Source organism: Trichosurus vulpecula, chromosome 2 (assembly GCF_011100635.1).
Source record: "Trichosurus vulpecula isolate mTriVul1 chromosome 2, mTriVul1.pri, whole genome shotgun sequence".
Taxonomy (NCBI): Eukaryota; Metazoa; Chordata; class Mammalia; order Diprotodontia; family Phalangeridae; genus Trichosurus; species Trichosurus vulpecula.
Window position 1 is genome coordinate 432,644,577 of NC_050574.1, and position 16,971 is coordinate 432,661,547.

Sequence of the window (16,971 nt, forward strand, 5' to 3'; positions counted from 1 at the left end):
GACCTCCTTGTTCCCTTTTGGGAAATCAATTTTCTTGTCTCAACTGTGGTTGCACTTGGCTGTTCACCCTCCTCTCTAAATCAACACTGTCTAGCCACAAGCCATGTAGGTCCAGCTGTGTCACAGAGCACAGCTTGGCTGAAAGTTTGCACAATGTCACATTGCTTTCTCCCGGCCTAGAATTACTGCTGTGCTTTTCACCCCTTAAAAGCTGTTGTGTTATTCCTCCTTACTGACCCTATATTTAGAGAAATGTGAAAGAGAAGAGGCAAAATGATCAACGATAGACAAAATGTGAATCTTCTGAGGCACTAAGCTCATCTTCACTTTGTTCACTTGAGTCGCTTCATTTCTTGCAGCAGTCATAAGGTACCAGCTGTCAGGACCAATGTTAAAAGTATATTTGCCCTTTTACACTGTATTTACACTAGCAAGTATTTACCTGTATGTACGCGAACAAGCAGAAAGAACAGCTAGACTTTGGGGTTGCGAGCATTAGTATTTTGGCCAGCCATTTGTCCACATTTTGTGCTTAAGGTGCTTTTCATAACACTCTGTTTCTGAGAATTACTATAGTAGTTTTTGTAAATGAAAGGAGGTCAGGGTCCTCGCCCAATGTTAAATTGCATTAAATGGGACCTGTGTTAAATGTGCCCCCCAGTGAGTGGGTGTAGCAAGTCTTTCAGCCCATCTTGCTTGGTTCAGCTTCACCCTGGGAGGTGATGACATTCACTGCTATATGAGGACACAACTTGGTCTGTGACTAGTTCACATCAAAGAAACTACTTTGACAACTGCTATTAATTGATCTCTTTGTCATCAGCCTCCATAGGAGGGATGAACAGTAGGACCCCATCCACATTCCCTACTTTCCCTCTAGAAGTAAAATGTGCAAACGAGAAATGGGACTAGAGTCCAAGGTGTATCACTGCTGTCCCTGTCTTCCACATATGGGAGCGTACATGCTTACGCTTGTACTAGTGTACTTTGCCCAGAATGCACCAACTACTGGTGCCTATCCAGTAGTTGGCCTATCCATCTAGTACTTCTCAAAAATAAGGTTGTTGTTCATATATCCAGGGTTGACCTTGGCATGAAGGGCAAGGGGAGAGAGAAATGACTATTTTAAAGCAATGGTTACTAACCTAGTAAAAGAATTAAGATTCACATAAGTACTGACATAAAAACTGACATAAATAAGACAGTGAAATAACCATGTAGCCCCTGCCCAAACTGTAGAACCACTTGAATACTACTTCATACCTGTAAGACTGCAAGCCATGACTTGAGAGAAAAGTAAATATTTGGAGTAAGTTCCCTTTGGAGCAGGAAAGATAAATGTATATACTAACCTGGGTTCTAGTCTCATCTCTGCCTGTATCCTTGGACAAGTCATGCATCCCTCTGGGTTTTAATTTTTTCTTCTTTAAAATGTCAGGAGGCAAACCAGATGATTTCTAAGGACCTTTTCAGCTCTTTATTCTGTTATTCTAAAGAGACTTCTTTAATAGTGGAAAATAAGAGAAAAGGAGCTTTATACCCCCAACATTGTGTTTATTTTTTTCACCTGGCAAGATTATGTTGCCAGTGCTGGGAGTATCATCAGAAGAACTTAAATGGGGACTGAATAGAGTAACTGGGTGATCCCTTGATGAGTTTATCCCCATAAACAAATACACCAGTAATCCAGTGACAGCAGACTGACTATCTGAGGGGAAAGAAAGCTGATGGGAGGATAGGATAGGTTGTAAAGAACTAGCAGCTTCAGTTTCTGATGTCTGTATCTAACACAGACTATTCTTAATGGTCAAGGTACTCCAGGTTCTACATTCTCCACCGAGAAGACAAACAAACACCTCTACTACTGTATATAAAGGTAGAATTTCCAGGATTAGTACTTTCTTTGCTAACCTTTCCTTTCTTATATGAGCTCCAAAGTCATAAATGAAAGGGTCTTTGGCTACATAAGTTGAACCTGGTAAAAGGTTTGTGGGCAGTACCTACAGAGCAGAAGATTCTCAGGTGAATGTTCCAACACTTGAGGTTATACTTCCAAGAGCCCATTGGATAAGGTCTATGACCTATTTACAGTGATGAGGATGTGCAGAAAGAATCCTCTTAAAGATAGGAAAACATTATGATGTGAAAAGTGTTAAGAAGAGTTGAGCCATAAACTACTTACATTCGGATCAGTCATCTGCGTTGTTCACCCCAATGATCATTAATCCCATGTTGTTGTTTTTTCAGTTGGGATAATCCAAAAATCTTATGTTTAGAAAAATAGGAATGAAATTAAATTAACATTCCCTGCCACTAATATAATTTAATTTCATCCCTATTTTTCTAAACATAAGATTTTGGGATTATATCTATATATCTATATATCTATATCTATCTATCTATTTATACACACACACACACGCACACACATATACATACATACATATATATATATATATATATATAACTAATCTAGCAAAAGAATTTAAGCTTGATATACAAAAAGATGCCCATAAAGTCAATGGAAAGACCACAAAATGATTGCTCAAATTGTAGAACCATTGAACACCATTCCAAACCTGCAGAAGACCAGCTATGACTTGACAAAGAAGTAAACATTTGGGGGAGGTTCTCTTTTGGGCAGGAAAGAGAAATGTGTATTCTAAAACTTTTTTACCTCTGATATTTATTGCCCAGTTTTTAGCTCTAAATCTCTATTCCTAGAAGTGTCCTAATTTTAATCCTTGCCATCTGATCTTGTCCCTTTTTCTCCCCGCAGTATGCCATGTTCTTGTCCCTGGTGTTCTTGGCTGAGCTGGTGGCTGGTATTTCAGGTTTTGTTTTTCGCCATGAGGTGAGTGCATACAAATCGGGGACAGGAACCGTATAGTTTTGGGGAGGGAAGATTCATGGACACCTCTTCAGATGTGCCCAGCACGTACAGAAGGCTGAGTTTAGTTTATCTGCTTTGAATGGTTCTAGTTTTCTAGCAGTATATGGGCTGAAATGATGATTTCAAATGAACAGATTTGGCCCAAGCTCAGAAGCTTAATTATTGGGTATTAACTCTTAAGCAGTATTTATATGTCCATCATGAAAGGTCATTCTCTAGACCTGTTACAGTGCCAAAGCTTATAATATAGAATAAATATGCTTTTAAAATAGAGCTCTTTCAGTAAAATGTACACACAGGTATATGTATATCCACATACACACATAACAAAGGGAGGATTTTCAAGGCTGCAAAGCCAAGCTAAATTAATTTCCTTGATATATTGTATTACATCTTCCCAGAAATAACAGTAAAATACATATAGATATGTGTGCTTATGATTTTAAAAATCAATAAATTATTTTATACCAAAAATTCAAAGGAGGCCATTAAAGTAAATCCTTTGTCCATTTTTTTCTTGAGTAGATGTTGGTCAGTGAAGTCTGTCAGTCTTTTTTTTTTTCTTCCTGAGAAGCAGTGGGAATTTCCACAGCTGGTTTTAATATCCTTTAAAATGACCTGTTCTTTAGAATTCTACCTTGAGTGAGAGCGAGTAAAACCATGGAAAGGAATGCAAATCCAAGTCAGATGGTTGGAGAAACTCACTATTCCTGGCTTAACATGTAGGATTCCCTTCCCCTTGGTTCAGCTTTTCAGCCACAAACTCTCCTTCCCCTAAATACTATCCTATCTCTGACAGTCCCCTGCTTCCACCTCATTAAATACCTTTTCACATATGAATGACAGAACCATGGCCCTAGTATTCCCAGGCAGGTGATAAGAAGTAGTATTTTAGTAATAGATCATTTTCTTCAGTCAATTCACTATACTCACCACTATCCTCCCCTAAGTCATGCTTTTCAAATTCTTAAATAAATCTGATTTCATCAGTTTGGATATCCCCTCCAGGATGCAAATTGCAACCTGTCCATGACTGCCCATACTGTAAGACTCTTCTTGTCCATGTTCTGTCATGAATTTGCTACAGGGATCCACCCAATGTCCTGTGAGTCTTCCTTACCTCCCATCATCACAAAGATAACATGACTGTCCACCAACCACCTTTCCCCTTCACTAGGTCATCAGCACCATCTTCTCTTTCTATACATTTCCCTGATGACATTTTCAATTTCTCTTCTTCTTTGAAATTCTTCCTTGATTATTCATTGCAAGCTGCTTAATGCCCCTCCCCGCCAGCACCTCTTCACTCTCTTTTATTCATCTTCAGTTCTTTAAAGACTGTTGCGTCCCATGTCTCACAACCATACAATAATGCTGATAGAATTTTGGTATTAAAAAAGATGGACTTTTGTTTTTAGAATAAGCTTAGAGTATTTAAAGGTACTTTTCAAATTCCTGAAGATAATCCAGCCTGTTCTCCTCCTTCTGTTTAATTCTGGGCTCAATTTACCCATTTGTGTTGTCAGTCCCAAACATTCACACTTATGCACCTCATCAAACAAAGTCAAGCCTCACTCTTATTTTTAAAAAAAATATTGAAAACAAACACACAAAAAACACCCCTCTGGTTATAAAAGACTTTAAGGAACATCTCTAGGCCTTAGTTTCCTTCCTATAAAAAGAGGGGATTGGGCTGAGTGATCTCGGAATACCCCCAGAGCTTTAAGAGTTGTGTGTCTCCTCCTGAGCTCTTAACCACCACTAGCAGTTTTCCCAAGGGCTTATCTTAAAATGAAAACTGGTGTGTTAACATGAATGTGCTTTCCTTAGCGTCCTCAGCACTTAGCTCGGTGCCTGGCATGTAGTTATCACTTACGAAATGCTTGTTGTTGTTGTTGACTGAGCTTCTCAATTGATGGAGGGGCCTCATGTTGCCTATCTGCTTCCCTTCCTTAGATCAAGGACACCTTCCTTAGGACGTACACGGAAGCCATGCAGAATTACAACGGGAATGACGAGAGAAGCCGTGCAGTGGATGACGTGCAGGAGAGTGTGAGTTTAAAATGGCAAGATAGGTGGTTAAGAAGAGAACTCCCATCAAAGTCATTCATTATTTGCAGTTTGGGGCTTGTGATGTGCTACCATCATTAATTTTACAGCCTTCCCCAGGGTGTGAGGATGTACTATGATTTTTTGATCATGTCATTGCTTTAGAGATAAAACAGGACCCCTGAGCTCAGTTTCCTACAGATTGGCTTTCAACAATTTACCCAGATACTAAGAACTTCACAGAAAAAGTGAATCTCTCCTGGTCACGTGCCTTTGTAGCTAAACACATGCCTTTCCTTCCTGAATACATGCCTTGATGATAGCAGAATTGTGTCCATTGGAAAGTTGATATATCCAAAAGGCAAGTGGTAATGTGTGGATTGGAGTTTAGAAGAGAATCTGGGGCTAGCTATAGTGATCTAATGGTGATCTGAATTAAGATGATAATTAAATCCATGGGAACTTTTAAATTCACCAAGAGAATAAAATGAGAAAAGAGAACCCAGGCTAGAGCCTTGAGGTATACTCAGAGTTAAGGGGTGTAGTCTGGATGATGATCCAGCTGAGGAGGCTAAGAAGCATCAAATAGAAAGGTAAGAGGAAAATTATGGCAGAATAGTATTATGAAAACTCGGGAAATGACCTTCAAGAGGTCTATAGAGGCAACAGGTTGAGAAGGATAAGTACAGAAAAAAGACCATCAACATTGTCATTTAAAAGATCATTGGTAATTTTAGAGCGAACAGTTTCAGTTAAGTGGTGAGGTCAGAAACCAGAAGTCAAATGGTTGAGGAATGAGAGAAAGTGAATGAGGTGACTGTAGACAGCTTTTTCTAAGAGTTTGATTGAGAAAGGGAGATAGGATGATAGTTTGGGGGACTGGTAGGGTCCAGTGAATTAAGAATTGGGAAAACTTGGGCATATTTGAAGGCAGCATCATCAAAGCGTTCAGTAGATAGGGAAGATATTGAAGATTAGAGAGAGGAAATATAATTTGGAAGGTAGCCTCCTTGAGAAGATGGAAAGGAATGGGATCAAGGGTACATATAGGAGGGTGGTCTTAATAAGGAGAGAAGCTATCTCATCAGAGAATGGCATAAAGGAGGAAAGACTGGGAGATGATATCAAGGGGTTTGGATTTAAAGAGAAGAAGATCATAGTGAATGGCTTCAATGTTCTCACTATAATTGTGCTATAAGAAATATTGAAGGCAATATTAGAGAAACTTGGGTAGACTTCTATGAACTGATGAAAATGAAGTGAGCAGAACCAGGAGTACCGTTTATACAATAGCAACAGTATTGTAAAGATGAAAAACTTTGGAAGATTTAAGAATGGTGACAATGCCATGACCAACCATGAGTCCAGAGGACTCACGATGAAATATACTACACACTTCCTGACTCAGATTGAGTTATGTATCTTTTTTGGGACATGGCCAATGTCAGAATTTGTTTGCTTGACAATATATGTTACTAGAATTTTGTTTTTCTTTCTTTTTCCCATAGTTTGGGGTGGGAGGAAAGGAAGGTGTTTTTCATTATTTGAAAAAATAAAATTTTAATTGAAAAAATTCTTGAAGAAGAGTAGGAGATAAAAAGAGAGTTTACAATAACCTCTGTGTAGGAACAGTATAGAGAATCAATTAGAGAGAAGCAAATGATTGCCTTACCACAGTGAGGATCCAATTATTTATGACATAAATTTCTAGTGGACCCGTTCAGCTTGGTTGCTTGAATTCCTCCAGCCCCATTCAGTAGCACTTGAGTAGAAGTGGAGAAATCAGATGGTGGGAATCGTCCAGGCTTGGGATTTGGCAAGATATGAGCAGTGATGGTACCAGGGGGCAAGGAGATTCAAGAATAGAAGAAGGTATGGATTTGAACTGGCTAATACTAGCATCAAAATTGGAAAGTGAAGTCAGAGTTAATGGCTCAAGAAAGTACTAAGGAATGAAGGGGCTGGAGATCTCAGTGATAGAGAGAATTGACTCAGAAAGGATTAGGAGGAGAGAGATGGAGTGATAGGAGATTAGCAGATACAAGAATGTTCTAGATTTTTATTGTGTAAGTGAAACACTGTCTGAGTATTGGTGAGATCTAGGGTCTGACCACTGCTGTGCGTGGTTGAGGTGGAATGCGGTAGTAGCTGGTTGGCTTTGAGGAGGCTGAGGAGAAGGTGTCTGAGGGAGCATTAACATGGATGCTATCATAAGCTTCAAGCTGGAGAAGAGAGGAAGAGGGTGAGTGAGGTATTTACTCATTATGAAAAAATTAGAGAATGACTACTTTGTGATTCTTGGCCTCACTCTCTTTTCTATACCAGTTAGTGAAGAAGAGGCCAGGGGATCGTGATACAAGTAATTTCTCAGCTCCTGTTTTTGTTCTTTGTAGCTGAGCTGCTGTGGCGTTCAGAATTATACTAACTGGAGTACCAGCCCATACTTTGTGGAACATGGGATCCCTCCCAGCTGCTGCATGAATACCAGTGATTGCAACCCCCAGGATCTGCGCAACATGACTGTGGCTGCCACTAAAGTCAATCAAAAGGTTTGTTCCCTTGAGGCCTCTGAAAAATTTCCCCTTAGTAACTTTACAATTTCATCAGTTGATGTGATGGCTTCAGAACAGGGTGAAGTGGGGAGAGGGATTCAGGAGGTAGTGGTTTAGGATTTTTTTCCATGATTCTGGGAAAGATTGTGGATGTAGAAACCAACAGAAGGGAATCAGGGTTCTGATGCTTTTGGTACCTCACTCTATGCTCATTTTCTAAAACATTAAGAGCATAGGAATCCATTACTCAGTTTAGTCTGCCTTCTATTCTTCCCAAAATCCATCAGAAAGTTAAATAGCTTTAGATTTAGCGAGTGTATGCAGTTATGCTTCTGTCAGACAGTGGATGCCGCTTTTCTTTTTGGGTTTCTTTTGCAAACACGAAAGTGTTAGCAGCTGGAGGCCAACATCAGGCAAAAAGAGAGAGAGATGACTGAGGGTGAGTATTGTGATTCTTCTGAAAATGTTAGCCTTTACCTTGGTGGACTCATGCTGCTGTAAGAACAAACCAACAAACCTTTCCTCAGCTTACTACCCACCCCCTGAACCCTGTGAAATTAGAGGGAAAAGACTACCACGAAGAGAATCTAGTAATAAAGGAATTTAAAATGCAAAAGTGAGACGAGCAGCAAAGGGGTTCTGTATTGCAATTTGCCAAAAGATGTGACAGAACTAAAGGGACAGCTCACTACTGCTCTTAAAGAACTATTTTAGATAATCCCATTTTAATTGTGTAAATCTCTCTTGGTAAAACTACAGGAAAGAAATTAAGGTACTTTTCAAGTTGTCCATGTTGTACAAATATAAGCTTTTTATTCATTCTAGCATACATTTTTCTGGTTTTAATTTTATCATGTGTATGTGTGTGTGTGAGAGAAAGAGGGCAAGAAGAGGAATGATGGTAACTCATGCTTACGTCCTGCTTTGTAGTTTACAAAGCACTTTGTTCACAGGAGTCCAATGAAGTATGTGTTACAACTATTATTGTCTCAATTTTACATATGAGGAGACAAAGTGGTTTTAACCTGCTCAAGGTCATACAATTCAGTAAGCATTTTTTAAGAATCTAATACATTTGGGGCAGCTAGGTGGTGCAGTGAGTACAGCACCGGCCCTGGTGTCAGGAGCACCTCAAATAAGGCCTCAGACACTTGACATACTTACTAACTGTGTGACCTTGGGCAAGTCACTTAACTCCAATTGCCCTGCCCTCCCCCCTCCACAAAAACCAAAATAAAAAGAATCCAATACATTTAAAGAACTGTATTGGGTGCTGGGAATGCAAAGACAAAACAGTCTCTCTCCTCTCAAGGAGCTTATATTTTCTGAGACATGGAGAGCTACAACTCACCTACAGACAAGTAAATACAAAGTATATATTCAGTAATGGGAGCATATAAAGCTCCACAAAAGTCACCGTAAGTGGGAGGTGGGCAGATAACCTGGGGCGCAGAAAAGGCCTCACTTTGAAGATGGCTTCTGAGCTGAGCCTTAAAGGGAGTGAAGAATTCACATAGGCATGGTGAGGAGGGGAGTGTTTCAGGCAGGCAGGACCATAATTGCTCAGGCAGCCGTGGGAATGGAGTGTTGTCTACAGTGCACACAACGTAGGCCAGTGTGAGGATCAGTGCCGTGAGCTAGGAAGTGCTAGGCTGTGCGTATTAAGATTATGGAGGGCTTTATTGCCAAAAAAGAGTGTATGTTTCTTTTTAGAGGCAGCCACTGAAAATCCTTGAGCAGAGGAGTGGCATGGTCACACCTTGCAGTTATTTGGAGAAGAGATCTAGAAAACCAATAAGAAGACTATTACAATTGTGCAGGTTAGAGGTGGTGAGGGCCTGAATTAGGGCGGCGAAAACGTGAATGGAAAGAAAAGGAATGGGAGAGAATGAAGAGCCAAAATATTCTGATGTCATGACTGGAAAGATGATGACAAAATTAGGAAAGTGAGGAAGAGTGGAAGATTTAAGGGGAAGGCTGATGCTTTCAGTTTGAAAGGCCTATTATTATCCTATTCCTTTCTCAGAGAGTTCAGCACCTGGCTCCTCATCTTCCTAAGCTGCCCAACTCCTGCCCTTAAACTGGAGGAATTTCAGTGGCTATGCTGATGATTTCACCAACTCCTTAACCTTCCAATCCTCAGTCTTATAGCAACAGGCAAGCCTTGCATCTCACAATTACCTAATCCCCTTTAAAAACAAAAACAAATGAACACAACAAAAAGCCAACCTTGACCTATCTGACCATAACCTCCAATTGTCCCGCCTCTCCCTATGCCTTGTCTCTCCTAAAACTGCTCTTTATCCTCACGACTTCCAGCCCTTCCAGTACCTCTCAGTGCTTTCTCAAGACCTCACCCTATAGTTAACCACATCAGCTCTGCGCTACTATTGTCTCTGGAATACCCGACCTCTTGTCCTATCAGTACTCGTCACCTGCTACAGCTTGGCCCTGCTGTGACTCCCCCATCTGCCTCCTCCACTTTCACCTGCTGCCAGTTGGAGCCAGAGGAAGTCATTTAACTGCTCACTGGGCACACTCTCCAGCTTGAACAGAGCCATCATTGCAGCATGGCGGTCCTTTTATTCTTCTCTAATTGATTCCCTCTTTTACTCCCCACACAAACGATTATAAACCCCCTCTTCTCTCCTCAAGACTCCCACACTTCTCCCTCCCACCTTTTACTTAGCCGAGGACCCTGACTGTAGTGAGAAAATCAGGGCCATTCGCTGTGAGCTCTCTTATCCCCTTCTTTATTACACAATCCCTTGCATCCCACTGCCACTCTGACGACAAAGTCGCCTTTCTTCTTGCCAAGGTTAACTTTTCTACACCTTCTACATATAACCTTGATCCCACCCCCTCCCATTTTCCCTAGTACATTAGCCCTTCAGACATCTTCTCCCTATTTATTTCTTCCATACTGCCGTCTAACATGCCCAAGTCTACCATGTTAAAAAAAATTCTCTCATCAGACCCTACCATTCTCTCAAATTATCACCCCACATCTCTCTGGCCTTTCTCAGAAAAAGGCAGTTTACACTCATTGCCTCCACCCCATCCCCTTCTCACATCTCAGCCCTTTGCGTTCTGGCCTCTGACCTCATCACTCAGTTGGAACTGCTGTCTTCAAAATTGCTAGATGTCTCTTGCCATGTCTAAGGGTCTTCTCTCAGTCCTCATCCTTCTTGATTTTTCTGTTATTTTTGACACTATTGAAAAAAATTAAATGGCAGAATCACAGGTACAGTGTCTATAATTATTTTATTTGCATCTGTCTTCAATTTCACTCACTAAAGTAATTTAACTAAACCATTGTTGGGTGAATTTATATTAAATATCAAAAGTAGCTTTGAGGCTGAAAGCAATTATATCCCCTCAACCCCACCTCCCTCCCTCCAAAATCACTTTCCTTGGTAAGTTAGCAACAACATTATCTGAAGGGATCTTGCGGTTATTGAAAGTTGTGTAGTGGACATAAGTGTCTTGTGTATATGGACAAAACACTTTTGACACTTAACAGCCCTTTCCTCCTCTCCTCTTTGGGTTTTTGTGACACTGTTCTTTTCTGGTTCCCTTCCTCCTTGTCCAACTCCAGCTTATCACCCTTCTCACACTCCAACAGTGGGTGTTCCCAAAGGCTCTATCCTGGGTCCTTTTCTCTTTCTGAGTGACTTAATCTTCTCTCCTGGTTTAATTATCACCTCCATACAGATGACTCCCAAATCTGTATGTCTCTTGAGCTCTAGTTTCTGCATCACCAGTTGACTATTGAACATTTTAAATGGGACCTCCCAGAGATGTCTCCAACTCAGCGTGTGCGAAACGGAATTCATTATCTTTTCCCTGGCTGCAAACTGCCCCATTCCAAACAAACCTGGTACTACAATTCTTCCAGCGTCCCAGGTTTGTTACCTTGCCATTATCCTTACCTCCTCAATCTGCTCCACCATGTATGCTGATCACTTACCAGATTTTGCCATTTTTTGCCTCCACAACATCTGACATTTGACACCTTCTCTCTGTTCACAAGTAACTACCTTAGTGTAGCCCCCATTCCCTCTTGCCTAGACTATTGCAGTGCGATCTAATTGGTATCTCTGCCTCAAGTTTCTCCCCACTCTGCTGATTTTCCTAAGCGCAGAATGACACTAACCTCGCCACTCCCCTACCGAATAAACTCCAATGGCTCCCTAGTGCTTTTAGTATAAAGTAGAAACTCCTCTATTCAGCTTTTAAAGCCTTCATAACCTGGTCGCAGACCACTAGCCTCACTTTGCATCGCTCCCCTTTTGCAATTTATGATCCAACCAGACTGGCCTGTTCTCACACACAAGACTCTGGCTCCCATCTCTGGGCCTTAGAATTCACTGTTCATCTCCCATAACTTCCTCTTCACCTCTTCTTCACTAGATTTAGCCTAAATACTACCAACAGGAAGCCCTTCCTGATACCTCATTTCCCTAATGCTCTTCCTCCCAAACTACTTTATACTTAGCAACTTTGTATTTATTTGGGTTTATTCTTTTCGTATTTGTTCTTTTTATACTTATTTATTTAATTGTTCTTGCTTTCTTTGAATGTAAGTTACTTGAGAGTAGGGATTGTTTCATGTTTTATATCCTTGGCATTCGGCACAGTGCCCATCCCAATTAATAAAAACCTGTCAATTGATTGATCCAGGTGAAAACTTCCATCTGGGATTAGAGCTTGGAAGAGAGATGAGGGCCGGGAAGCTCTGAATTTGGGAATTATTTGAATAAAGATTGTAGTTGAACTGATAAAAGCAGACAAGAGCACGAAGAAGGAGTATAAAGAGAGAAGAGATGAGGGCTGGGAACAGAACCCAGGGATACACCCGCATCTGAGGGATAGGACTTGATTGACAGTCTTGCAAAGGAGATGGATAAAGCCTGTCATACATATGGGAGGAGAAAGTGGCACGAACAATGACCCCAAACCCAGCAAAGATCGAGTGTCCAGGAGGAGGGGACATGTACGCCATGTCCGAAGATCTAGAGGGGTCCAGAATGATGAGCACTGAGAATAGGCCTTGAATTTAGCAGCTAATAGATTGTTAGTTAAGTGTCTAATAGTAGGGGAATGAAGAAATCCATTTTGGTATATTTATATAAGAGAATGATAAGAATGGGCAAAAATGGACAAGAATCAGGAAAGAAATCTGGAAAGATCATGATGAAATAATGCAAAATTGATTTCAATTAAGTAAACATTTATTAAGTCCCTACTATGTGCCAGGCTCTGTGCTAAGTGCTGGGGATACCAAAAAAAGGCATTTCCCTTGGGAGCTTACAATCTACTGGGGGTGGAGGGAGATTGGAGACAGTGTGGAAACAAGTAATACAAAGCAAACTATAGACAGAATGAATAGGCAATCATTAATAGAGGGAAGGCACTGAAATTTAGAGAGGTTAGGGAAGGCTTCCTGTAGGAAGTGGGATTTTAGTTGGGACTTAAAGGAAGCCGGGGAGGTCAGCAGTCAGAAGGGAGGTGGCAGAGTGTTCCAGGAACGAGGGACAGTCAGAGAGAATGAAGAAAGCAGAACTAGAAACATTGAGTATGTGCACATTATGACAAGGGGACAAATAAAATAGATTATACTTTAATATAGAATGACTGAAAAATTATCATGATATTTTATACATTTAGATAAATTAGCTTAAATGTGCATAGTTACTGAGAAAATTATTAGATTGTGTTGATGTTCATTATTTTTCATAAAACATTTCACTTTTTGAAAAGTAGACCTTTTTTGATCACATATACTTTTCTGCAAACTTCTCCAACACCAGAATCTCAAAAGAAAGGAATTCTGTGCTAGTTATATGGACTAATTATAACTAAATCCATCAACAATTATTTATTAAGCACCTGCTGGGTGCTAGGTACCAGCGATTAAAAAAAGGGATAGTCACTGCTTCTAAGAATCTTAAATTGTCAGGGGAGAACACACACACACACACACACACACACACACACACACACACACACACACGTACGTGCACACACACTTTCTATACAAAAAAGATACAAGGTGACTTTAGCAGAGTGGCTGGTAGTTAGTAGCTAGGGAGATTAGGAAAGGTGTCTTGAACTGAGTCTTAAAGGAAATCAGGAATTCTTAGAGGTGAAATGAGGAAGGAGGGAATAACAGGAAATAATTCTAGGAAGCTCCCCAGTACTTCTGAATATAGGCCAGAAAAGCTGTAATTGATAGAACCCACAGGTTGCTACCAGGATATAAAGGACATTTCAAATTTCAAGACATGTTAGTGTCTAAATTTCACAATTTCAGCAACAAACACATTTTGAAAGCAGCTGAGAAAGAAAACTCTTGGGTGCGAAGAAAAGGTAATTGGAAAAACACAGGACCATCAACAAGCATTTATTAAGTGTTTACCTAGTGGAAATCTACACCACACAAAATCTAATAGTATATTCCAAAAGTGAAGGTGGTGTAGTGGATAGTGCACTGGGATTGGAATATAGAGGACTTTTATTCATGAGTTCAAATCCATCCTCAGATGCTTAGTAGCTGTGTGTCCCTGGGCTAGGCACCTCGCCCTCTTTGCCTCTTCTCCTCATCTATAAAATGAGCTGGAGAAGGAAATGGCAAACCACTCCAGTGTCTTTCCAAAGAAAACCCTCAAATAAGGTCACAGAGAGTCAGACACAGCTGAAATAATTGGGCAACAGCAACAAAAAGCAAAGGAGCTCCAAATGTAACCCAAAATATCACGTCCTGCAAGCTTGACCCTAATCAGAAGTGAGAAAAGGACATTCAATAAAATAAAGGCATTTGAGGCATTCCTGTCCTCCCTATCCCAATAAATAAAATATTAGCAAGTATTGGTGAAAATTTGCAGACACCTTAACATCAAAAGCACCAAAAGGGTAAATATAATTATCAAGAAAAGAATAAAGAAACTCATTCCAAATTTATAGATGTATTGCTTAAAATAAAAGAAAAATTAATCTAGAAAAAACAACATGAGAAGCTAAAAGTTTTAGAGGAATTTAAATAATCAGGAGAAACAAAAGTAGGAGAATTGCATTAAATCTCCCCACTCCCTAGAAACAAATCTCTTATCTTTTGTGGAAAGGAATGACAGAATGGGAACTCTTACGAACGAGGTAAGGGATAGAAGGGAGTGGTCATATGCCTCTACCAAGTCCAGAGGTGAACAGTGAAGAGATGACTCCTAGGGTCTGTCAACAAGAGGAAGTGCTGCTAGCAAACCGCATAAAAGCAAAAGGGGAAGGACTAAGATTGGGGGTGGAGGTAGAAAGGAGTTTGTTTCACTTGTCTCTAAAGGCCAGCTCTTTGAGAGAGGAGAAGTATATCTGCAGTATGAGATACGGACTTCATAATGGGTGCATCTGGGTGGAGATCTGTACATTAGGGAGACCAGCTTCTCTGGGAACGAGCTATACATCCCTGAATAGCATTCTACCCACAGAAGAAGATGCTGTATGATTATTTATAGGCAGCCAGAACCCAGACTTGTAGAGTTTGGGCATAGAACCAGAGAAAGAAAAACATGGCCTTAGGAATAGAAACTTGTCATAGCAAGAGCACAGGGTAGGACCAAGCCTTAGGACTGGGGACACAGAAAAACATGACACTGCTTGGATCTTACATTTGCTTCTCTCATAAATTTCTGTTTCTGAGAACAGAACACGGTAGGAAACAAAAAGGAGGGTAGGGTAAAAATCTACAATGGCAGTAATTTAAAAATCAAATAGAAAAGACAATTTAAACCTGGATTTCAGAGGCTTTAACCCTGTGAGAGGTAGAGGGAATAAAGAAGGAGCCAGTGAGGGTGTAGCTCATGAATCAGAAAATAAAATCCATAAAAGACTGGAAGCAAGACAGAACAAATGAAAACTTCTTGGAAAAGTGTGCATCACATAAAACAAGGTTTCTAAAAGGCTTTGGAGGGGAGTCAAGGAGAGAAGATTCCAAGCTACTCAACTGGCCCAGGAAAAAAAAAAGAAACAAAAGAGGAGAAATAGATCTTTATCTATTCTATATAAGAAAAGAAATGAACAATTTAAGTAAGCCTAAAAAATCACAGAACTTGGGGTAGTGCAGGCAATCTGGAGGTAGAGAAGATGTGGTAATCCTAGCATCAGAGTAATGCTATCATGGGGACAAAAGACTCACAACATTGATAGGGGATAAAAACAGTTACAGAAGATCTGTATTCAAATCCCATTTCTCATTTGTGCTGCCTCTGTGACCTTTAGTAAGTCACTTCAACATGCTGGGTTCTAGTTTCCTCATCTATACAGGGAGATGCTTGGACTAGCTGACCTCTGGGGCCCCTTATAGCTCAAAACCTAGAATTCTATGACCAGTGAGTCACTGTGCTATCCCAGAAAGACCCTTGTCAGTCAACAAGGGGCCAAAGCATATGTCCCACCAGAAGTGGCCAAAGAATAGGTACAGCTCCACGGGAGGGGCCCGAGATCGGGAAATAAGGGGTTCCCCATGTCACCTCTGCTCAACTTAGCAAATAACTACTTACATAAAAATGTAACAGTTCTGAGACATTAGTTAATTTTACTTTCCTATCACCTATGCACCCAACCTGTTACGGTTTTAATACAACTGTTCTTTATTATGCACATTTCCAAAAGGTTGAACGTAAATCAAATTTGTACAATTTTAGCCAACGTTACCCTTAGGTAAGTTCATAATTTAAAGCCGTTCTAAGACAAATGTTTTTATAAGATGGAAGCAGATCAGTATACTGAAAAGCACTGGACCTAGCCCAGGAGGCCTAGCTTTAGTTTTAGCTCTATTACTGGCTTTGTGTGTGACCTCAGAAAAGTCATTTAATCTTTATATTATGGTAGTTGTGTATATTGTTTTCCTTACTTAGCTAGTTTATGTCTTCTCTGAATTCTTCATATTTACTATTTCTTATGAAGCAGTGCACCATAATTAGCTACTCTCATTGGATGAGCATTTCCAGTTCTTTCCTACTGTAAAAAGTGCTGTTTTGAATACTTTGGTGTGTTTGGAAACTTTCTGTCTGTCTTTGACTTCCTTTTGGCATAGGCCTAGTGGTGGGATCTCTGAGTCAAAGGGCATCAGCCTTTTAGTCAACTTTATTAATTCCATGTTGCTTTCCAGGACAGTTGGAGTAATTCACAGCTTCAGCGATAGTGTCCTGATGTCTCTGTCTTTCCACAATCCCTGCAACAGCATTATCTTTCTCACCTCTGAAAAAGTCCCTTGAACTCTCCTGTCTTGTAAAATGACAGATCTAAGCTAGGTGATGTATATGATCTCTTTCAGCTCAGTTTATATGGCACTGTGAAAAGCCTACATGATTTTACAAGTGTTAGGTTTTAAAATTTGCTTTGGTATTTGCATGTTTGCTGAGTTGTTAGCAAATGGTACTTTTACACTCTTTATTCCATATGTATTTTTTTATCCCTGGGGAA

The 16,971-nt window shown here is 40.2% G+C and overlaps 1 protein-coding gene across 2 annotated transcripts in view; it reads left to right on the forward strand.

The window, feature by feature from the left end:
• The window catches only part of TSPAN7 (tetraspanin 7), a 111,752-nt gene that overhangs the window by 78,762 nt on the left and 16,019 nt on the right, over positions 1-16,971 (forward strand). For both annotated transcript variants that reach the window (XM_036746133.1, XM_036746134.1), the window contains exons 3-5: positions 2,780-2,854; positions 4,850-4,945; positions 7,336-7,491. In XM_036746133.1, coding sequence (XP_036602028.1) covers positions 2,780-2,854; positions 4,850-4,945; positions 7,336-7,491 — 327 coding nt within the window. The remainder of the gene's footprint in view (positions 1-2,779; positions 2,855-4,849; positions 4,946-7,335; positions 7,492-16,971) is intronic.